Source organism: Leptonychotes weddellii, chromosome 6 (genome assembly GCF_054177405.1).
Source record: "Leptonychotes weddellii isolate Sample4059 chromosome 6, ASM5417740v2, whole genome shotgun sequence".
In the NCBI taxonomy this organism is placed as follows: domain Eukaryota; kingdom Metazoa; phylum Chordata; class Mammalia; order Carnivora; family Phocidae; genus Leptonychotes; species Leptonychotes weddellii.
In genome coordinates, this window is record NC_138374.1 from 31580845 (window position 1) to 31605460 (window position 24616).

A 24616-nucleotide genomic window follows, 5' to 3' on the forward strand; every position below is an offset into this window, starting at 1 on the left:
ATTGAGGAGGGCACATTCTGCATGGAGCACTGGGTGTTATGCACAAACAATGAATCATGGAACACTACATCTAAAACTAATGATGTAATGTATGGGGATTAACATAAGAATTAAAAAAAAAAAAAAGCTGGAGCATATCCTTTTTAAAATGTGCCCTGGTTATAAATGGAATGAGCTGGGTCTCAGAAGGACACAGCACATCACTCTAAGACTGGAATCTCTGGAATAAAAAAAAAACTCCTTAGAAACAATGGGAGACATGAGAACATGCTCTTTGTGGGTAATATGGTTAATAACTGCTGGTAGGTCTCTGCAGGAGTGTTAAAGACGTCTTAGGATTGTAAATGACACATTGTGACACTGGATGGCATTAGTTATTTGGTAGGTTTGCCTTTTGAGGTTTATTACTATCTGGTTTGGTTTTATTACCTGAGTCCTGTTGTGGCTTTTGAATGGAACAGCTACAGTCAAGACTTTGCCTTCCTTCAGTCATAGCTGAAGAAAGTTACTAGATCTTACGTCCTGTATCTAAAATAGACAATTTGCAGGTAGTATCATAGTTCCTGTTAAAACATTAGAAAAACTTTAAAAAAATTAATACCTTTGTTAAGTTAAAATTAACATACCATAAAGTTCCTCCACCTTTTAAAATTTTATTTAAATGCTGTGGTTTTTAGTATATTTACAGAATTGTGTGTCAGTAGTCACTATCTAATTCTAAAACATTTTTGTCACCCCAAAAAAGAAACCCCATAATCCACCGGCAGTTAATTTCAGTTTCCCTCTTGACTGCCCCAGCCCTAGGCAATAACCAATCTACTTTCTGTCTCTTTGGCTAATTTACCTGTTGTGGGTGTTTCATGTAATTGGAATTATACAACATGTGATTCTTCGTGACTGGCTTCTCATAGTGTTTTCAAAGCTATTCATGTTATATCACATATCAATACTTCATTTCTTTTTTATTGCTGAATAATATTCCATTATGTAGTTGTACCACAATTTGTTTATCCATTTACCAGTTGATGGGCATTTGGGTAGTTTCTGGTTTGGGGAAATTATGAATAAAATTGTTATAAACATTTGTTAACAGGTTTTTGTATAGACATATGCTTTTATTTATCTTGGGTAAATACTTAGGAGTTAGGGTTGCTAGGTTGTACAGTTTAGGGTATATTTAACTTTTTAAGTAACTCCCAAGTTGTTTTTCCAAAGTTGGCTGTACCATCTTGCATTCCCACTAATAATTTATGAGAGTTCTAGTTGTTCTGTGTCCTAATCAACATTTGGAATTGTCAAGGGTTTTCTTTGTTTGCTTTTTAGTCATTCTAATAGGTATGCGATTCTTCGTTAGTTTTAAATGAAAATCATGTAGTATGAAACCATCTGAAGGATGATTTAAGTGCAAATAAAGCATTTACTGAGTGCCTATGATGTGCTGGACCCTCTGCTAGGTGATGGGAATATGAATAAGACACATCTCTGCTCCCATAGAATTTGCAATTTATTGATGATGGTAGAAATGTAAAGAAGTAGTAACAGTATACTGAGTTAATGCTAATTACTTGGAGCGAAAATATTGGGGTGGGGAAGGAGAGTTGCAACTATACCTAGAATTGGTCAGTTTTGTGGAAGGATTTTGACATTTATGATCAATAAAAAGATAACAATATGAAGAGCTACATGTTCTTTTCCCTAATGTTCTAAGGTAGGTTTTGGTTGCAAAGGTCAAGCCTACATTATCATGCCTAATAAACCAATGGGTAATAAGCTGCTTGGGATGATATTCTGCTTGCTAACCACCTAGTGATTTGGGGCAACACCCGTTAATCACATATGCCCAATAATCAAGGAAGGGGGCAACTCTAATTTTTGTAGTTTCTTGAAGCCTGCTCTTTTGACCATTATATTTATTTTTCTCCCTTTCTGTATCCTTCCTGGGGGATAGGATTTCCCTATCCTATCCCCTGGCTTTCTGCCTTTTACCTAACACACTGCTAAACTGTTCTCCTGCTCCATTTTTAAGTGCATATTACTTAACTCTGAATTCTTTACCATAGTCAGAAGTGGTAGCAATAGGCATTTGTACTTTTTGTCCAGTTCACCTCTTTACCCTTCGCCCAGCTAGATTTGGCCTTAATATGTAAGTTATTTCAAGTGAATAAGGTGATTCCAAAAGCCATGTTTCTCAATGTCTGATAAACTGGGCTTCTTATCTGGTCTGGATGGCAAACCAGTGAGAAGAGCTGTGAAGGAAGATTGGGGATGGCTGGGAGCTAGAAGAGGCTAGGTGAAAATTGTCCGTTGTCATGCTCATCTGATTGTTGAGTGAAACGATCCTATTGCCTTTTTTTTTTTTTAACTTCTCAAGAACCTTGGTTAGTTTGGTTTGCTGTTAAAAGCAAGAAAAAATATAATCTGATTTGAAAAAAAGTTAAAGTAACTGGAATTAGTCAACCTCAAGAAGAAAAAGATGAGGAAGTCATAATTTCTTTGTATACCCTAATTTTATCCCAGGTTGTATTGAGGGTTCTTGAGAATTTTTTGTATGGAAGACTGCATTGAACAATAATCTTAAAGAATGTTAAAATTTGCAGCAGGTGCTGATCAGTTATTTCTTTTCTGAGAATAGAGAAGGGAGAAAGGTTTCAACTTTGTAAGGACTCTAAGTTAAATATAAGGAGTATTAGCTGCTTGCTGTTGAGTGACAAGGAGAATCTACAGTCATGTTTTCCAGAGGGCTATAAATGTAATTGTCTCATTTGGGATGGCTAAAATGGACCACAGACTGAAGGACTTGATACTTACTGAAGATGGGATGAAAATCTTCATTTGAACAGTTATTTTTTTTCCTTTCTCTCACGTGAGTGACAGGTTTTCCTTTATTTGGGAAAGGTTTTAATCTAAGGGCAAATGTATGTCAAGCTGCTCAATTCTATAGTAAAGTTCAGTTTGTTATAGGAACCTAAGTTTTTGATAGGTTCTGACAAATAATGACAATAATTGGTTTAGAACTATAAATTCCTAGACTTCTATTTTGTGATATGTAGAAATTTTGTGTTACAACTCCTCTAATTGTTTGCTGCCCCCATCAAGTATTCGTTATTACATGTCCTGTCTATTCTTTATGGTACTCTTAAGCAGATTCTGTGCGTGAAATCACTACATCTTGAACTTTTGGATGTATTGGCTCTTTGGTTTTTACTCAGGACTGATAAGTTCTATGGATTCTTATGTTTCATTATTAGTAGAGTCTTTCATAGAAACTGGGGATCAAAAAATCATTGTGCTAAAGTAGACCAAGCATGGAAGAGATGCAGTTAAAGGGCCAGAACAGAAATTTTGAGAAAACTGGGGGATGGGAAAGAAATCTCAAAATCAAAAGTTACTTTATAGAATGTATATGGAAGTGATTACTTGATGCTTTTAACATAGTCACTACGCATTTACTTTGTAGGAGGGATGTGTATATGGTTGGGTGGGGGAAAGACAAGAACATACCTATTAAAAGGGACCTATCTCAGAAGCACATATTGGTCAAAGAAAGCAAACTGCAGAACAGTATGCATACTTCTGTGTTTAAGGGAAGAAATAACAAAACATTTTTCTATGGGTACATATATGTATGAATGTATTTTTAAACATCTGAAAGAATACATGCCAAATGTACGTAGTGGTCTGAAGAGTGTAAGAAGGCAGGATTGGAGACTTTTGCTTTTTCTGTAATAGTCTTTTGTTTGTGTGTGTTCAGGAAGAATGGATTTATATATTAGTTGTATGATTAAATATTCACTTAAAATAAGGAAAGCATATTAATTACCACTAAACAGTGTTTATAGTGTAGATAGGGAGCTGAGATAGTTTCAAATAATGTAAACTCATTAGAAAATAAGAGTGGTAGGGGCTCCTGGGTGGCTCAGTCGGTTAAGTGTCCGACTCTTGATTTGGGCTCAGGTCGTGATCTTGGGGTCATGGGATTGAGCCCTGTGTTGGGCTCTGTGCTGGGTGTGGAGCCTGATTGAGATTCTCTGTCCCTCTGCCCCTTCCCCCCCAATACAAAAAATTTAGAAAATAAGAGCAGTAGAGTGGAAATTTAGAAATGGCTAGTTTTGTGAGTTAATCCTCTGTTAAGTGTTGAATGCATTTAACTTTGAAATGTTATTACCCATACATATGTTGAAACCATATGATAAACGTAAAAACCTTTCTTCAGGAATTCCTCCTGTTTTTCTGTATTATTTCACAACACCAATTATCCTTTCCTAGCCTTCTCAAACATCTACCCACCTTTTGATTTTCTTTTTTTAAAGATTTTATTTATTTATTTGACAGAGAGATAGCGAGAGAGGGAACACAAGCAGGGGGAGTGGGAGAGGGAGAAGCCAGCTTCCCGCTGAGCAGGGAGCCCGATGTGGGGCTCGATCCCAGGACCCTGGGATCATGACCTGAGCCGAAGGCAGACGCTTAACGACTGAGCCACCCAGGCGCCCCAGACCTTTTGATTTTTGATTCTGTCTGTGCCTCTGTTTTTGCTAGCCAAGTCCCCATTGTTTATGGGACACAAAACGACTGATCAGTGTAGAAGCTTTGGAACATTACTGGCATAGACTTTTCAAAGTCACAGACCTGGGTTCACATCCTGATTTCTGCCTAGGTTTGTGACTTTGAGCAGTTACATAACCTTTGTGAGCCTCAGTTTTCTCTTCTGTGAGATGGAGATAATGCTGACCCTGTAGGGTTGTGGTGAGGATTGAGATCATGGCTATAAAGCATTTAGCCCAGTTTCTACCATATAATAAACACCATGATTAATTTTATCATTTGGTTCTGGAGCTGCCTTTTCCCAGATGTTGTTGGACCCTTAGAGCCTTCTATCTTGTATCTCTAGGAGAGGATACGTCTGGGGATAAGCCAGAAACGGTAGAAAGAGTCCTAGATTTCTCTCCCAAGAAAAAGGCAGGTGAATGGGATAGGGCTGGTGGAGGTGGGCCTGTGGCAATGCTAGAGGGTAGATAAGCTACTTCTTGAGTTTAACTATCATTTGAATAAGTAAATGACTAAGGGCAAGTGAGGATTAATTAGGTTGCCTATGTGGCAGGGTGGTGGTCAAAGAAGCCCGTCTCTGAATGTGGTAGGATTAGGTTGAGGGAATGTTTGTGAAAGGATTTAAGGTAGAGGAAGTAGGAGGAAGTCAGGAAGGCAGTAGAGTGAGACTCCTTAAGAGCACAGTCTGGATTTGAGTGGATTGGAGCCTTGGCTCTGTTGCTTACTGCCCTGTAATATTGAGCCAGTTACTTAATCTCTCCAAGATTTAATTGCTTAATTTATAAAATAGAGTTGTGAGGGAATGCATTTAGCATGCTTAGAATAGTGGCAAGCACATATTAAATACCTGATAAATTTACTAATATTAAGTCAAGCTGAGGGAAGAAAATAAGCAGGGCTAGTGAACTGTACAATGGAGTGGGCTCCCTCTATGTACAACTAACTGATAGCATTTGTCATTGGTTATCTTCAAAGAAAGAGTCAATAATGGGATGCATTATTTATAAATGTTCTAATACTTCCTGGTGTGTTTGCTTGTTAAAAACAAATGAAAGAAAGATGTTTTCCTTATTTTCCCTATATTGAGAACCAAATCTTATTAAAAAAAAACTTGAGGTTAGTTGCCACTTCTAACTTTTGTTGTTGAATGATAAATTATGGTCTAATTTTCTCTATGATTTCTGCTTGAATTTCACTGCAAATTTTGTAGTTTTTCTGTCCTTTTTGTTCTGTTTCTTGCAGGCTTCCTGGTTAATCAGTTATTTTTAGCAATGTTTACTACTTATAAAACAAACAAGATGAATAGTACGCTGCAAATTAAATCAGTGAGGCGTAGATAAATAAATTTTAATGAGAAAATAAGTCTCTGCATTGAAATTTGTTCAATTAAGAAGGCTGTGCAAATTTTGTCCTGCATTTCACCTGTCATCTTTTCATCTGTTGAGCACTAGTGAACCTCTGGTTTTTTAATATATCCCAGTACTCTAAGGTGGCATCATAGAAGTTTCTTTGTGTTCTCCCTAATATTCCAGTAGCCACCACTGTACAGATGCCTTGTTATACATTCTGTCATTTAGTACTAAAAATAACCATATGGAAAATTATCATCATTTTATGGATGAACCAAGGTTTAGAAACTTGTTCAGAGTGACATGCCAGCAACTGGCAGAGCCAGAATTTGAAAATCAGGTGGCTGATTTCAGAGTATGTACTTATAAGTGCCAGACCACCAATTGCTTTCCTACCCCACAATCAAAAGACTGTAAAGCTGACCCTTGGCAAAGTGGCCAGGCTTGTTTCTTTCCGCTGCTATCCTTCTAGTCCCTCCCTCGCTTTACCATCTCATTTTACTGATCAGGTGCAGGTATAAAGGCTTAACTTGAAGAATCATCCAGTGTAGTGGCTCTCAAATCTAGCCAGGCAAAAGAGCCGCCTGGGACACTCATTTCTTTTAAAATTATGACTAAGTTGGTTTTAGCTGGAGCCCAGGAACTTGCATTTTAACCATTCTACATGTGATTTTGATAATCTGACAGGTTTGAGTAGCACTTCAGATGCATGAGTCCCCACCCAAACACCCCCTCCAATTTTCCTGACAGGTAGTCATCTAATAATCCAATATTATCTTCTGATAGGGACTCAACTACCATCTTGCCAGGAAGGTCATTTTTGGTAGTTAGATGCAATGCTGTGCTTCTATAGAACTTTCATTTACTAACTATCGTGTATGGACTAGATCAATTTCTTCAGGCTTGTGTCTGTACTCCTTAGGTATTGGCTTTGAGGTTAGATCCAGGCTGGAAACTTCTCTGAACCTCGCCTTCCTCATGTGTGAAATGAGTGTGTTGCTATCTACCTTGAAGGGTTATATCAAGAACTAAATGAAAAAAATAAACTGTCCTGACTGGAAAGATTCTTGAATGCCTTCAAACAGCCATTTCGTATAGTCCCTTCACCTTATCAGCCTTTTTTGAAACAGTCCCATGCCTGCAGGGCTCTAGTTAGAAGCGTGGAGGTATATATATACACACATATATATATATGTATATATATTAGAAGGCTCCTAGACATCCATTCCAGGATTGTCAGTGCCAGAAATAGGTTGTCATTTTGACTTCTCATCCGTACACTTTTTTTTTTTTTTTTTAACCTGTGGCTTTTCCTCTGGACAAAGAATATGATACCTCTTATAGAGACAGATAAGCCTATATTTCTGGAAATTCAGTTTTACTCCTTAAGTAATTGGGGTTTCCACTGATAACTTGAACCCAGCACAAAACAAATGATCTGCAGGAAGACCTTAAAGGTAAAAGAAAAGTCCTTCTTCAATTATATAGAGACCAAAATGGAGAACCAAAGAAAATATTGCAAGTCTCTTTCTTATCCAACAGTAGACAGATAATTGATGAGTGTTAAAAAAATGGGGAGGGGCGCCTGGATGGTTCAGTCGGTTAAGTGTCCAGCTCTTGATTTCGGCTCAGGTCATAATCTCAGGATCCCGAGATCGAGCCCCATTTGGGCTCCCAGCCCAGCGTGGAGTCTACTTGGGATTCTTTCCCCCTCCCTACCACTCTTTTCCTCCCCTCCCACTCATGCTCTCTCTCAAATAAATAAATAAAATCTTTTAAAAAAAGGAAAGAAAAAAATGGGGTGGAGGTAGCAAGTGAGGGGGGCAGTGGCAATAAACTAAGAAATGTTGAATGCTTGCTCTTTGGCAAACACAATGTGAGTAAAATAAATACTTAAGTAATTTCAACCTAATCTTCACAGTTAAGATCCCATTTTACCAATGAGAATACTGAAGACCAATGAGAATAACTAAGACAAGCCTCTATACCTGGTCAGATTCAGGAGAACTGGGACTTTTCAGAATGTGATTTTTAAAAAATTATAATACATACATGTTCTTAAAGAAATAGATGTCTTAGTTTCCATTGTACTGTACATATTCCCTGTCAAAACACCTGTCATTCTCTTATTTTAATTGGTTATGTCTCTCTCCTACTACTTAACTGTACATAGGGACTGGGTTTCAACATTCATCTCTGAATCACTTGGGCCTAGTACAGGAGTTGACCCTTGACTTGTGCATTAAAGGTTTGTAAAAACAGAATTTCTGTCTCTGGCATTTGAAAACATCTGCACCCTCCACCCCTACTCCTCATCTCTGAGTTAAAAAAAAAAAAGTAGGGGGCCTGGGTGGCTCAGTTGTTAAGCGTCTGCCTTCAGCTCAGGTCATGATCCCAGGGTCCTGGGATTGAGCCCCATATCGGGCTCCCTGCTCCGCGGGAAGCCTGCTTCTCCCTCTCCCACTCCCCCCGCTTGTGTTCCTGCTCTCGCTGTGTCTCTGTCAAATAAATAAAATCTTTAAAAAAAAAAAAAAGAAAGAAATACTCTAGCTCAGTCCTCTTGTTTGTATAAAGGGAAGAATTTCAGGCACAGACTGGAGAGGTAGATCATGATGGTACCCCAAAGCCCCCAATTGTTAGTAGTTATTCTAGCACTCTTGCCTCCTGGTGCTCAGTTCTTCTTAGGATCTGCATGTATACATACTGCTTTCATTCTTGAATTCAATAATCCTCTGATTCTTCCTTTATGCTCAGTGCTGCAGAAATGCCACTTTCCTTTCTGCCTCACTGAATAGATATACAGCCATGCTTTCCAGAAACCAGAAGAAAAACAGCTTCCCAAGAGTTAAGACTTAAACTAGAAAATGGTCACTGAAGTTGAGCTTTTTACCTGTTATATTCCATTTTGCTTATCCAGACAGTTACTTATTATTGTTGTTCTTTGGAGATGATAAGTGATCATTTGCAGGGCTGGGTGGACTGTCCAGGACCCTGAAAATAATCTCTCATTGCTATAGTTTGATTTGGTCTGGTTGTTGAAATGTGTGTTTTGCTTTTGTTTTTTAAAGATTTATTTATTTATTTGAGAGAGAGAGAGCCCATGTGAGTGTGTGGGGGGCATGGGAGGACGAGAGGGAGGGTGAATCTCAAGCAGACTCTGCACTGAGCCCAGAGCCCCACACACAGCTCGATCTCAAGACCCTGAGATCACGACCTGAACCAAAATCAAGAATCAGATACAACCGACAAAGCCACCCAGGCACCCCTGTTTTGCTTTTCTTAAACAAAAGCAAACTAAATCTGTAATGTGATTTATTCTGTAATGTTAAGCCATGAGTTGTGCTTCCCTTAAGCTCAGACCAGTAAAAATAATTTGTACATGATAGTCTGCCATGGGCTCAAGTGAAATATGGTGGAATGATGATTTTTCTTCACTTAGTTTGTGTTAGCTCTCTATTTTCAAAATGTTTTTGACTCTAGCATCATGAAAACACTATCTTGTGTTAAAGTTTTTTCATGTGAGTGCTTTTCAAAAGTTAATTTTAGTAGTACTTTGGACATATTTTAAGTTTTATAGAGTATATCTAATGTATGGAACTTATCTGTATTAAATATTAAAGATACCCAATAAAATTAGATTGTAATTACAGTCACCTTTTGATTTTTCAGGAAAGTGATTCTGTTCGTAGACTTGAGAGTTCTTAATTATGGACTTCCTCTTGATAAAAAATTCTCTGTTCATTTGAATAGAATGTTTATTTGATGGTGGAGGCTGGGGTGAAGGGCTCAGGGCAAAGTCAGTTGACTTGACTCTTTCCTTTGAATTTACTTTCTTAAGTTCTTTTGAGAGAAAGTCTGAAGTAGTGGGACATATACATTAAAGAATATTGGGGAAAAGGATGCAATTAATTGTAGAAATTTGTATTAAGCTTAATGTTGCCAAATCATTATTCTTATGAAAAGAATGTGTGTTATTAGAACTATCTGGAACTTTGATTCATGTCATCAATCCATGGCAAGAAGCAAATGATACAGTATTAATTTTATGAAGTAATTTTATGTATTGTCTTGTTCTGTTTTTATTTTTAGGACCGGAGTAGGCCCTATGACACTTTTAACTTGCATTCGTTGGAGAACTCCTTAATGGATATGATAAGGACTGATCATGAGCCTCTGAAAGGTAAACACTACCCTCCCAGTGGCCCACCAATGAGTTTCGCTGATATAATGTGGAGGAATCATTTTGCAGGTTAGGAATATTCATATGTCCATTCCTTGCTTGGTGTTTTAAACAAAAATCAGCTTTTTAATAATTGTGATTTTTTTCATTTTTTTTTTCCGTTTGTTTTTGTTTGCTTCTGTAAAGCATTGTGGAATGTATTTAAAGTTGATTTTTTTTTAACCTGGGTTCAGCTACCTACAATAATCAAGGTTGATTGCTTTAATCATAATGTCTGGCGGAAGCATGTGTTGGGTAGCATGAGACCAGAAGTCAAGTTTTCTGGGCTTGGTGCATTTGGAATCCTTAGCTGAACCTGGATAATTCATTTAAGTTAAAGTATACTGCAAGGAAATGCGAGATTTAGTAAACCAGTCTCCAAAGACTACTTCAGAAAACTTCATAGAAAAGAGTTCCATTTTATTAAAATATAATCCCTTTCCTTGTATAAGAAGTATCACTACACAGACTTAAGAGCAGCCAGTGATTCTTCGCATTCTCTAAGGCTAAAACAGAAAGAAAATGTCTTAAAGTGTGTAAATGTTTTGGGTTAAATATAAGGCAGAAAGTCCCAAGGTCAGCAGTATTAGGACTCCTATTTTTAGAGCCCATGTAAATTCAGGTTAGTGGTTGATGTTACATTCCTAATTACAGATAGTTCTTTTTATGTGTTATAGGACTTTCAGGGGCCCTGTGTATTTTAAAATACCATAGTGGAAATATCCACTTAGGTTTAGAGCCTAAATATCTGAAAACTGAAGAGTTGGCCACAAGGATGCCCATCTTGTTTGAGCCCTTATGTTCTCTGGAGCTGTGAGGAATTTGATCCCCTCTGGTTCTCTCCAGGCTTTTATATAGGGTGTGACTGACTATGAACACCTGATAGTCATTTCCTCAAGCCACCTCAGAAATCCATTTCCTCATTTTCTTGTTACACTCATGATTTTCTGTGCTTTCCTCAATTTCCAGGGAAAAGAAAGTAGTTAACTAGCTATGAAGAAAATAAAGGATTTGAAAAAAGCTATATTTTAAGGCCGTCAGAAGTAGAAAAAAAAAATCTCTCATTTATTTATTCATTGTTATATTTAGTCACTGTTACCACGTTTTTGCTCAGTTGAAAGATTAGGTACATGGTAATTTAGAGCATATTTCACTTAGAAGTGAGAATGGTGTTAAAAAAAAAAACAATGATATTCACAGACTGTTTTGTGTTTTTAGTATCTTCTAAGGCTGCATTTGTCTTCCTTTTCTACCACAAACAGTTATAAGCCTCTCCTAATTATTCTAAAATATTCAGCCCTTGTTCTTTATGCATACCTGTTTTATCTTAGTCTGTATTCTTTTCTTCTAGCAATAAAAGATTATGAAAGGATCTTACATTATAGTCTGTAAATAATTTTCCAGAATTTTATGGATTTCCAGAATTTTGTGGCAAAGTGTAAAGAGGGTACTTCACTATGGGGTAAATACCTTATTCCATTTTTAGTGGCCCCTTTTTTAATGCATGTCCAACTACCTCTGCATATATTTCTCTGCTACACTTGTAAATGTGAGGTTTCATCTGTAAAAGTCTTTTGCACTGTACTTATAATATGTCCTAATAAGTTGGAAGGCGCATAATATGTACTTTTTTACAGCCTTAATATGCTTGCAACTTCTCTGTTCATCATACCACCCACCTTGATTTCCTATGAATGGACTGCTTCCCATGGTCAATTACATCACCATGTCATTGTCCTCTGGGTAGAGTGTTGGAGCTTCCTGTCCCTTTTCCAGCTGGGAGACTTTTAGATCTGGCTTATGGCACCATGTATTTGATCCTTATTACTTCTAATAACATAATTATGATGCTGGCATTTTAAAGGAAATATTTTAAGTAATTTTTGACTTTAAAAGTGGAGAAAATATAATAACAAAAATGTAACTGAAAAAAATAAATGTGATAGTGTATCCTTATTTTTGTATATTTTATATAATAAACATTATCCTTGTTTTTATCTGATCTTTATAATTTATTAATAGGCCTTAGCTTTGGACTGTTAGATTGTTTCCAGCTTTTTCTCCATAATAGGTGATGCTGCCATGGATAAGTTCTTGCACATAGCTTTTCCTTAAGGTAAATTCATAGAGAAAATCTCTGGGTCAAAAGATGTAGACATCTAGGTGAATAGAGCTTAAGAGAAAGGTGGTAGGCTAGGGGACGTACCATGTGGTTTCCCTATGAGTCTGTCCAAAAACACTTCCTTCTACTCCATCCTGTTTTTCCTCCTACTTTTAATATCTTCTTCTCCCACTTGACTATGGGAACACTTTTCTGAGTGTTTCAAAACTCAAGTTACAGAATCATAGGTTTTTTGTATGCTTGTTTTGTTTTTTTCTTCCTGGAGCTTGATTTTCTTTAGAAAAAAAAAAAAACAACTTTCTTAGTGTGGGAATTTCAAATAGTACGTTACAAAAACAAAAAGGAAAGTGAGAAAACAATCTGAGACTTACTACCTAGAGATAGCAAAGATTATTATTTTTATTAACATCTTTCCAGGCATTTTTATATTCTCTTAGCAGGAGATTAAATTTCAACTCACCCTGACTGCAGTCATTCAAACCTGGGTTTGAATCCTGGTTCTGCCTCCAGTTGACTGTTGATCTAGATAAGTCAGTTAGCCTCTTCAAAGCCTTAGTTTCCTCATCATTGAAATTAAGCACCCACTTCATGGAGTGGCTGCAAAGGTCAGATAAAGTTCCTGAGGTGAGAAACTGCTCCGATGTTGTTTATTTAGTTAGTTAGTTTTGACTGGCAGTGGCAGTGGTATGCTACTGCCTGGCCTGGGTAATAAATTAAACCTTATATTCCTACAATATTTACTTCCTTCTAGCTAGACTGTAGCTAAATGTCAAAAGCTTTCAAATGCAAGTTGTCAAAATTTTGTATTTGCCATAGATAAGTAGTGATGATTGAAGGATAAACATTTTGTCATTACAGAAAATCACCTGAAGGAGAAAGGAAAATAATCCTAAGTTATGTTGGCTTTCCAAAATTGTGTATCTAAATCATGTAAAGAAAATATAACAGGATATCACATTCATTAAAAATAAAGTACTTCATGATGTATTTAAAATGAACCTGATGAAATATGTTCACAGCAATAGTTCATCTTAGAAATGTATGCAATGAGGGGCACCTGGGTGGTTCAGTTGGTTAAGTGTCCGATTCTTGGTTTCAACTCAGGTCATGATCTCATGGTCATGGGATCGAGCCCCACATCTGGCTCTGAGCTCAGCGTGGAGTCTGCTTCAGATTCTCTCTCCCTTTCACTCCCACTCACTCTCTCTCTCTCTCAAATAAATAAAATCTAAAAAAAAAAAAAGTATGCAATGAGAAATCCCTTTATTCAACTTTTTTCTTGAATCAAGGGGAAAAAACGCTTAGTGGGAGAAATGACAGAATAGGAAGTTCAGAAAGTAATAAGACTTCTGTTTTAGTAAAGACCTTTTTTTTTTTTTTTTTTAAGATTTTATTTATTTATTTGACAGTGAGACAGCAAGAGAGGGAACACAAGCGGGGAGCGGGAGAGGGAGAAGCAGGCTTCCCGCCGAGCAGGGAGCCCGATGCGGGCCTCGATCCCAGGACCCTGGAACCATGACCTGAGCCGAAGGCAGCCGCTTAATGACTGAGCCACCCAGGCACCCCAGAACTTTATTTTTTTAGAGATTTTATTTGTTAGAGAAGGAGCAGAGGGGAGGAGCAGAGGGAGAAAGAGAGAGAGAAGCAGACTCCCTGCTGAGGAGGGAGCCCGATGTGGGTCTCCATCCCAGGACCTGGAGATCATGCATGACTTGAGCCGAATGCAGCCACTTAACCGACTGAGCCACCCAGGTTCCTTTAGTAAAGAACTTTAACAGTTTTTCAATCACATTTATACTTATGCTCAGTAAAACCAAGTCAGCCTTGAAGATGTTTGTAGGAAATATTAGAAGGTGTCTACCTCCTTCCCCATGATAAAAATGTCAAGTAATGTAGAGGAAAAGTTGAATTGAGCTTTCTTCACAGCACCTGAGGAATGTGTTTAGTAGTGTTGATCGGATCACAGCACCCTTATTTAAATAAAAATTAGACTAATTTTTTTTTGGCTTCTTAAAGATAAACTACAGTTTTTGGTTTTAACAGAGTAACATATTAATAATTATCCATTGTCGGGGCGCCTGGGTGGCTCAGTCGTTAAGCATCTGCCTTCGGCTCAGGTCATGATCCCTGGGTCCTGGGATCGAGCCCCGCATTGGGCTCCCTGCTCTGCGGGGAGCCTGCTTCTCCCTCTCCCACTCCCCCTGCTTGTGTTCTCTCTCTCGCTGTGTCTCTCTCTCTGTCAAAATAAATAAATAAAATCTTTAAAAAATAAAAAATAATAATAATTATCCATTGTCTCTTACCATATTATGTATGACTTTTCCTATTGTTTATTTGAGAGATTGCCTCCAAGAAATGAGAAAGATGGTTTTGAGAAGGGTGATCGACTAATGAAAACTGTCCTTTCTTTTCTAAGTGCAGAAATCCTTGGGGTGGTAGAGATATGAGTGAGGCCTGGGAGAGAAGAATTGTCCTCTGCCCTCTTTTCAGGTGGGCTGAAGGGAAGGAAGTCCACAACTTTGCTTATAACTATGACGATTAAAGGGATTTCTGGCATTGGGAGAGGTAGAATTAAAGATCAGGAAAAAGCGGGCCCCTGGGTGGCTCAGTCGGTTAAGCATCTGCCTTCAGCTCAGGTCATGATCTCAGGGTCTTGGGATCAAGCCCTTTATCGGACTCTCTGCTCAGCGGGAAGTCTGCTTCTCCCTCTCCCTCTGCCCCTCCCCCCTACTCATGCTTTCTCTCTCAAATAAATAAATAAAATCTTAAAAAAAAATTGTTTGCTGTAAAGACAGGGAAAAAGTTCATCTCTGTACCCTTCTTATAGGTGTTCCCCAGCTTGCTACTAATGATGAAAGTTTACCTAGCCACTGGGGAACCCCTATGAAAACCCAGGGTCATTAGGTTTGATTAATCATAGGCTCCCTTAGGATTAACATTCAAAAAGTACAAAGTGATGAAAGGAGGAATAATAGGGAAATACCAACTACAGAGTGTTGGGCAGTGTAGGTGACATTGTGAAGCAAGGTCCATCCCCTGGTTGGGGTAGCACAGTATAGCAGATATCTTGGCAGAGTCCCCTTTCCGTCATCCCGTGTAGTCTCCCTCTTACAACAGAAGGGTAGACCTGGCTGACTACTTGGGGGTAGTACCTGATGAAACATTTCTATATATTTGAATTTTCTCTTTCCTCACTATTCATGGAACTGAAATTTGAAAAATGAAAAGAGCAGGTGTCAGTTGAGAACTGATATTGAAAGGTTTGCTTTTCAAATGTATACTGAATCTGGGAAAAAAATAGCTATCTTCTGATAATAGTGCTTTAAAACATTTAAATTGACAGAAACTTGGAAGAAATAAATGCCACCCTTTTGGTATTATGGAAGCATTTTTCTTTATGCATCATAATTTAAATTTAGTATTGTATAGCCTTTCACAAAATTGGCCCCTTTTGTGGAATGTCAGGGTTCCCTTGTTTCAGAAAAAGTGCATCTTCATTACATTTAGTTTGTTCCAGAAAAATATGCTGTCTCTTTACTTACTTGCATTGTTGCCCCAGTTCTGTTTTTGTGCTACCTTTGGCCCATAGCAGTTTGTCTTGTGTACAAGTTAACAGAGTCCACAAATTGTTTGGGGCACAGGTTCTGAGTTAGCAAGAAGTGATTGTTCTGTTTCTATACAAGAGGAGGACAGTAAATACAAGTTGAGTGATTTTTTTAAAAATAAATATCTCCCATTAATTTACCCAGTGGTCCTTTCTATATAGCAGTGTAATCACCTGAGAGTTTTATTTATTTATTTTAAGATTTATTTATTCATTTTAGAGAGAGCGTGAGCAGGGGGAGGGGCAGAAGGAGAGGGAGAGAGAATCCTCAAGCAGAGCCCCTGCTGAGTGCAGAGCCCGACACACCTGCCACCCAGGACCCTGAGAGCATGACCAGAGCCAAAATCAAGAGTTGGATGCTTAACCCACTGAGCCACCCAAGCGCCCCTATCTGAGAGTTTTAAACAAATGATTTAACTATTTTAGAGTATAGCCTGAAATGAGGAAACATAGGAACAAAGGATTGATAGCATGCCAAAAATTATCCACTACTGGTATGAAAAGAAACTAGAATTTGACCTCAGGTCTAAGCTCATAGCTTTTGCTTCTTGGTTCTTTGGAACATATTTAGAATACTTTAGTGCCAAAATTTTATTATTTTTCCTTAAAAGGACTTTAAAACACCATTTTACTGTATTCTTACATAATACAGTATTTCATCTTGTGGATACTTTTTCTGAAGGAATGTATCTTCAATTTTATAGAGAAAATTGGTGGAAAATACAACCCAGCAGAAAATGCATTTTTCCTATAACCTTTTCTAGAATACAGCACTTACATTCTATTACATGAAGGTCTCTGAAGGACTTCACTTTTTTAGAGCAAATAGGGATGATTAGAGGAAGATACAGCAGTTATTCCCTATCTCGTAACATATTGCAGAAGTGAAGAGATGACTTTCATAATTACGGATTCATAAAATTTCCAGGTTTTATTTTGGACATATAAAAATATAGGTTGGTTGGACCCTGAAACTTTGAATAACAATAGAGGTCATTTTTTTTTATAACCAGCCTCTTAAATATGAATGTGACTTGAGCTTATGAGACTGTGATTTTCACAGTCTGGATAAACATACATAATCCTATTCTCCAGCTTCTCCCTCCATCCCCTCACCCCCATTTATCAGGCCCTGTGCAGTGGGGAAAGTGGGACAGTCTCAGATTTCCACAGCATCATTTAACTCTGTAAAACCAAGTATGCCTTTCAGTTTTCGAAACCTTATATTTTATACCACACTTAAAAGATAGCTGGCTGACAAGAACAATTTAAAAATAGCAGACCATGGACAGGTGACAAAATGTCACGCTGGCAGCACCAGACTGCATTAACAAAAATCACCAGATGTCACACACTTGATTCTATTTTCACAGCTGATTAAGCAGCAGCAGTATTTGGTGGACAAAAGGAAGAAAAAAGAAATGGCCTCATCTGAATTTGGAATCCGTTTTTCTTTTGCTGTTATATATTTTCTCCTTCAGAATCTCATAATAACTATAAAATTTAAGATGCAAAATATATTAAGAAAAAACATAAAATAATTCTACTTTTAGAAAGGAATCTTTACACATAAACACTCCTTAAACTGGAAGACTATAAATCAAAATGTTAACAGAGCTTGTCTTTAATTGGTGATCTTATATTTTGCATTTTTTTGTATCATCTAATCTTTCTCCGATGAAAATATATTGCATTTTGTAATCTAAACATTAATTTTTGAAGAGGTAAAGAAAGTAGCTTAAAGAAGCCACAAGTGTGGTTTTACTAGAAAGAATTTGCATTTAGTTGGGAAACAGATTGTATTTAAATAATTGGTTCTGATGGGTCTGGCATGACACAGAGTCTCATAAAATCTTTTGTGGATGATGTTGATCCAGATAGCCACTGAAGTCAGAAAGACTAACAGAATCAGGGAGGATACCAGGAAAGGCAAAAAGTTTTCTGCTTTTCAGCAAATCCTGATGCCTTCATCTACAAAACGTTGCCTAAGGCTCTTTTTTTTTTTGCTGCATCTTTAGAAAGATTGAATTGGAAGTCATCAGTGTGGGCTAGGAGACGATAATCAGAAAACTACTGAGCTTCCTCTCAGTTTCATCTTTTCAAGCTGAAAACTCCTAAGACCTGGAAAGAGCCCAAAAAGGACCCAGCTTCTGGAGGACTGCAGAGTGATACCCTTTAAGTGTGGGAACAGCAGTGCTTCCAGAAACATATAAAAACTATTATTTGATGTAGCTATTTTAAAACCACATAATTCTTTACCATAAACGATTGTAGCACAGTAAATAAAAGAAGTTTAATGAAGATCAACTAAATTTGGGCTTGCTTGGTTTTTGTTTTTGTTTTAGAGGGGGCAGGAAGGGCAGAGGGAGAGGGAGAGAGAGAATCCCAAGCAGGCTCCATGCTGAGCCCAGAGCCAGATGCGGGCCTCAGTCTTACGACCCTGAGATCATGACCTGAGCCAAAATCAGGAGTCAGATGCCCAACCCACTGAGCCACCCAGGTGCCCCAAGGCTTGTTTAGTTTTCTTGATAACTCTTTATTATTTTAGGGGACACTCCTGGCTTTTTAGAAACCACACCCACGTCTGAATATTCCTTGGTCAGAGATTGAAGAGACCATCTCTATATGCCATTTCCTTAAGTTCTGCCGGGTAGTGATTTTGAACTCTTGTTGGGTTTTTAGGCATCCTTTCCAGTGACTATTTACTGTTAAATTTGGATATCTCAGAATACAATGAGTAAATCACATCTAGTTTTTATGGATGTTAGTATTTGGTGGTAATGAATCCAAAATAAGGTCTTGATTATCTGAAAATAATAGAATATTCATACAGCTAACTAAAACCACAATGTAAATTCTCCCTACTGAGCCACAAGCCTTATTCTCAGGACAAATTTTCCTATTACAGGTTTTGATCAAGGTGGTGGTAGGAGGTAGCACTCGTTGCATATGGGGTAGACCATAATCTTTAGAGACTCTGAAATGACTTAGGAGATGGAAAAACATAAGACACAGAGTAATTACATATATAGATACTGTTAAATGTGTCTTTAAACAATGGGTAGTTTCTGAAACTCCTCACAATTAGCTTCTAGTAAGTATGAAAAGATCTATGAAATCAATAAAAAATAAAACAGGAAATTCTATTATTTAAAAAATGGCTACTAATAGGATGATTTTAAATATATTCTAAAAAATAATTTTACTGTAATATAAATGCTAGCAAAATAGTTTCCATAAAATTAGAGCTAGATGTATATAATATCTTTCTCCTAATAAGTTTAAAATAATAAAAACTAAAAATAATTTTTATTGACAGTCCTATAATGCTTCATGGTAAAATTAGAATTATCTCCTTAGAATCCATCAATTGATGATTTTTCCATTCTTAATTTCTCTCTCTCTCTTTCTCATACACACACACACACACATCCAACAGTACAAACAACATTACACTTATGAGGGTTTTTTTTCCCTTATCCCTTAATATGAGATGACCTTTCAATAATTACTGTGACCTCAGGGTTTTTAAGAGATTAGGATGGCTTTGTCTAGGCAAAAAATTGATTTGGCTGAGAATTCATTATTCCTTTTTATTTGAAGCAAATGCTCTGTTTTGGCCACTGTGATTCTTCTCTTTTGGGCCAGAAGAGCTCGATAATGCTGTTTGCCTCCAGTACCCCACAACAGAGATTAATACCAAATGATGACTGACCTTTTGCAATTATTTATAACACTGTATTTGTTGTAAAAGTCAATCACTTCCACATCTCCAGCATTCTCTGTATCATCCCCCCATACTGTTGACATGTATTTAAACAGTAGTAATGACATAAAATTGACATTTTTCTGAGAATTTCATGATAACCTTTGATCTAATTGGACATGAAGACCTTTGCAGAACCAAGGTCATATGTATATTAGCTTTACACAAAAAGCACTGTATCAACAATTACTTTGTTGAAGAGCTTGGTCAAGAAAACCTAAATTCATTTTTTTCCATATAAGGCTCTCTGTTTCATTATTCTTTTAATATATCTACCTCCTTTTCCCAAATAATTCATGAAAAACATACCAACTGTGTGCATCTTCCACTCTTAACCCTGGAGGCTATTCGTTAAAACATCTGTTTCAGACTTACCATCTTACACACCAGAGGTTGGCAAACTTTTGTCTGTAAAGGGCCAGAGAAAAAATATTTTAGGCCTGTGGTTCATATGGTCTCTGTCACATATTATTCTTTGTTTTTTAGTTTTTATTTTTACAACCCTTTAAAAATGTAAAAATGATCCTTAGCTCAGAGGTGTACAAAAACAGGCAGCCAGTCAGTGTGGGCAGACGTTTGAAACCTGTTACTATAAGAATGAAGGTCTGGGGGTAAGCATTATGCCCAAGGTCATAAAACTAGTTAGTGGTAGGGAAAGGATAAGAACCCTAGATTTTTAGGCGGGTCGTTTTTCCCCACTATACCTATTGTATAAATGTTACCATGTTTCTTCTGGTTGCCATTCTGATAATTATGTTGCATTTTTGAGCCACTGTGAAACATTTATCTTTTATTTCCTCTAAGCTTCAAGTTTATATTCATTATTTTGCTGCTTGAATTTGAAGGGCAGTATGAATGGTTGTTTAAATAAAATGCTTAATCCAATTAGCATGTTTAAATCGGAATGCGAGAGATGCTTTAAAATTTCAGTATAAGGGAAGCTTCTTTTTCATTTTGTTTTATTTATTTGTTATTGAGATTTTGGCTTTGTTTTTAAGATTTTTTTCATTTGTATGTTTTATGACTTGATTTAAAAACTGTTGTAACTGCTATGGCCTTGTTATAGATTATAGCATTGTTGTGGATTAATCTGTTTTAGCTTTTTATAATGTTTATCTTTTACAATGTATTTGAAATTATATTAAGCATTCTTTTCTTTGTGCTTAAAATAAAATTATTTTATTTTTTAGGACGCATGGGAATAAATTTCCATCATCCAGGAACAGATAATATTATGGCACTTAACAGTAAGTCTTCATATGAAATATTCTATAAATTAGCAGTCAAGGCTACAGCGTGTAATTTTCACTTTCTTAATTGTTCATTACATTTCAACCTTCCACTTAGAGCGGGATAGACCATTATTCTATCCGTGTGGTTCTCGAAGTGGGGTCCCTGGACCAGCAGCATCAGCATCATTTGGGAACTTAGTAAAAATGCAAAATCTCAGGCCCCGCTACAGACGGGCTGCATCAGAAACTTTAACGATGGGGCTGAGAAATCTTGGTATTAACAAATTCTATAGGTGATTCTGATGCAGGCTAAAAGTTGAGAACTGCTACTCTGTACTAGGGGTTGACAAACTACAGCCCTTTGAGCCAAATCTGGCCCATTGGCTGGTTTAAAGTTTTATTGAAACACAGCTACGCCCATTCATTTATTTTTTGTGCCACAAAGCTAGCTATTTTTGTGCCACAGTGGCAGAGCCCAAAAAGCCTGAACTATTTACTATCTGGCCCTTTACAGAGAAGTTTGCAGACCCCTGCTGCATACCATTGGGGTGGGGGAAGGAAGGAGGAGAGGAAGAAAGGAGACAGGTGAAGGGAGAGAGAGGGAGTAAGGTAGAGAATGTGAATGAATAGATCAATTTATTTATATATAACTCAGACTTTTCTCATTTTGGTAGATAGCCAACAAGTGCTTCTAACTGGACATCAGGGGTCTCCCATTAGTGGAATTTGTGTGGTATAAGTGGTCAGCAGCTGTGCAGGTTAGAAATGGTTTTGTCAGTGTAATTGTTGGATTGCGTTCTGGAACATTAAAACCTAATTAACCAGAAAGTCATTGTATTAGTTAATACTGGAAGAAATGTCTGGCTGGCATCAGTTCTTCTTCCTAGTGTCTGTGGACCAAATAGCTTTGCAAAACAGTCTCTGAATAGAAATTGTCAGTTATCAGAAGGACCATAAAAGCCATTGAATCTCTCAGGACTTAGGTTTTTTTCCTCTGTTAAATGAGTGACAACAAATTGTTCCCTGTCATCCTCCCAGATGTACAAACTGACTGTGGATACACATGGGAGACATACTGGGTAAATCTAGGGATGTGTACAATATTACTCCTTTCCTTCCTACCATTGAAGTTCCTTAGGGCAGATTTTATCTAAGTTATCTCTAAAATACGTATTCCGCATTTCTTTTGGTTCTGACATGTAGCCTACCTCGCAGCGGCCACTGCTGAGAACCACTTGCAGAACTTGATGATGCAGGTCCTAATCCACTGCATGCGTATTTTGTTTTAAATAGCTAGTAGTATTCCCTCTTTTGGAGGGTCTTGGAAACTGTAAAAATTCCAGACTATCCACCTCTATTTTCTAATTTCTAAAAGAAAGGTCACTTTACCTTTAGATTATGGTACCTCTATTTTTTTCCCCTAGAATCAGGCACATTGGGGTGAGGATTAATAAACATGCTTAACTTGCTGAGCCTCAGCAGTTTTGTGAAACTTTGTGGAAACACTTCAGTGAGGTGATGGGATCTAGAGTTGAATGTAAATGGAAAAAACAGTATGGTAGTATGTCTGTCTGAAAGGATGAGTGTGTATTTTAGAAAAGACCTGATTTGCTGTGGTATGAGTCCTCTTTCGCAAGAGGGAGAGGATATAATTTACCATTGTTCTGTGTATAAAATGAAGCGAAAAGACACTTTTCTTTTTAAAAGGTTTTGATTCTCTTTGATTTGATTCTCTTTAATTCTCTGCTTTTAAATAAGATTTTGTTTATGTTCTTTCCAGTTTGTGCATGATGCTTAAATTCCCCTTTTAGCTTCTAAATTTCCTCATCTGTAAGAGAAGGGGACTGAATTAGGTCATCTTTAATGATTGTTTTCAGAATGAAGATTCTGAGTCTGTAATATATTTTTATTTTCTTATTTTTACCTTCTACTTTTACTATTTTTTTAAGTACGCTCTACACCCACCCAGTGTGGGGCTTGAACTCCCGACCCTGAGATCAAGAGTTACATGCCCTACCGATTAAGCCAGCCAGGCGCCCCATGTAATATTTTCTTAAAGTACCAAAAGGGTCATTTTGCCAATATCTATATCAAATGTTGATGAGTTATGCCTATTTACTACATTACGGCAAATATGAGAGTATATCTATCTTCAAATGAGTCTGGGTGCTGCCCTGTAGGCTCCTCAAAGTAAACCATAAAAACAACCAGAATTTGACATTTGCTCTCTTTCAAAGTTGACGCCAACTTGAAATGATCAGAATAAACAAAATATCCTCCTTGGTAGATCCTTGTGAGACCTACAGATTTTGACAGACTTGCTGTGATAAAGCTTTTCTTCCCTTTTGTGTGGTTGAGCCTAACTCATCCGGTGACTTACATATGTGACACATGCACAAGCACATCTGGGTATTGTCTTTCCTTTTATATCTACCATTTGTCGGCCCAACAGTTATTGTCCTGTGACTTGTCTGTCCTTCCTTCCCCTCAGCGTTCATATAGACATAACTGAAATCACTGAAACTTTATTGGTGCTTATTGAAAGGGACAGGGTTGAATTGTATTTTCAGACAAGAAGGGACTGGCTGAGAAAATTAAAGACAATTGAATCAAGCTTAAGTTTAAAAAAAAAAGAAATGTCAGTTATAGTTCCTTCTTTGTTACCCTTTCTTACTTTATTTTTTCCCCTTTTTTGCTTTACAAAATCTATGCTTCCTAATTCTGTACATAATGCTGCCATTCATTGTGTCTTCAAAAAACTTCCATCCTTATTTTATTTCCTTGACCTTACCAAACCGAAATCTCTTCTGAAGACACCATGTTCTAACCTCTCCTGACTTGAGGGGAATGACAGAGGTGCCATGGTGAGAATTCTCACTTCTCAGTGCTACTTCCCAGCTTTGAGTGGGCCAGTTTCCCATGTTTTGGTGTTCTTAGAGCATGTCTTCCAGTTATACTTTCCTCTGAGAATCCCTGCCCCTGATGTCATCAAGAAGACAGAAAATGGGAGTGGAGGATAGGATACTAACTTTAGAAAATGGTAACCCTATAGACATGTAGGGTATGGAAGAACTAGCAAGATTTGTGTGAAACCAAAGAATCTACTGATTTTTCCTATTCAAGACCATGAATCTAGTAAGAATTAGCAGGCCCACCTTTGGGGAGGAAACTAAGAGACACGTCTAAATTGTGGCTTTTCCCCAAAATATTAGGTCCTTAAGCATTATAGAGTATGGAAGGGACGATTGGGGGAAGAAATTCTGATCCATCAGTGAGACCTGCCACTTGTCTGGTATTTCCAAAATAAAATTAGTTCTGAAGCAATATGTCCCTTCCATTTAAACTGGTAATATATTTTTTCTTAACTTTGTAGTAATTCTGTCCTTTCATCTCTTCTCATTTATATCAAAAACACTAGAAGTTTGCATAATGTATTTTTATTTTTCCTGCTGGAGGAGGAAGGAGGCTACTGAAAATGCTTCCAGCTATATATGTAGTAGTTCTATCAGTCAGATTTTTTCTAACACCAGCAGTACCTTTTGGTTTTGTTTTGTTAAACTCTTAGGTATGGAGTTGAGTTTAGCAGTTGTGGCCTTGTATAGGATTGATACCTGATTTTGGTGATTTTTCCTCTATTATGATGATCCTCTGAAAAGGATATTGGTACCTCCATGATTAGTCAGGTGAACCAAATTTATGGTCAAATTAGTGTTCAAAACCAAAATGCCTGATCTGGTAATTTACTCTAAGAGATAATCACTGCCAAGTGTATCTACTTT

At 37.3% G+C, this 24616-nt stretch overlaps 1 protein-coding gene across 8 annotated transcripts in view; it reads left to right on the forward strand.

The window, feature by feature from the left end:
• CPEB3 (cytoplasmic polyadenylation element binding protein 3) overlaps window positions 1-24616 on the forward strand; it is a 190827-nt gene that overhangs the window by 62812 nt on the left and 103399 nt on the right. For 6 of the 8 annotated variants that reach the window (XM_081823834.1, XM_081823832.1, XM_081823833.1 and 3 more), the window contains 2 exons: window positions 9984-10143; window positions 20796-20852. In XM_081823834.1, the coding sequence (XP_081679960.1) occupies window positions 9984-10143; window positions 20796-20852 (217 nt within the window). The remainder of the gene's footprint in view (window positions 1-9983; window positions 10144-20795; window positions 20853-24616) is intronic. The other 2 variants (XM_081823837.1, XM_081823838.1) reach the window with 1 other exon arrangement.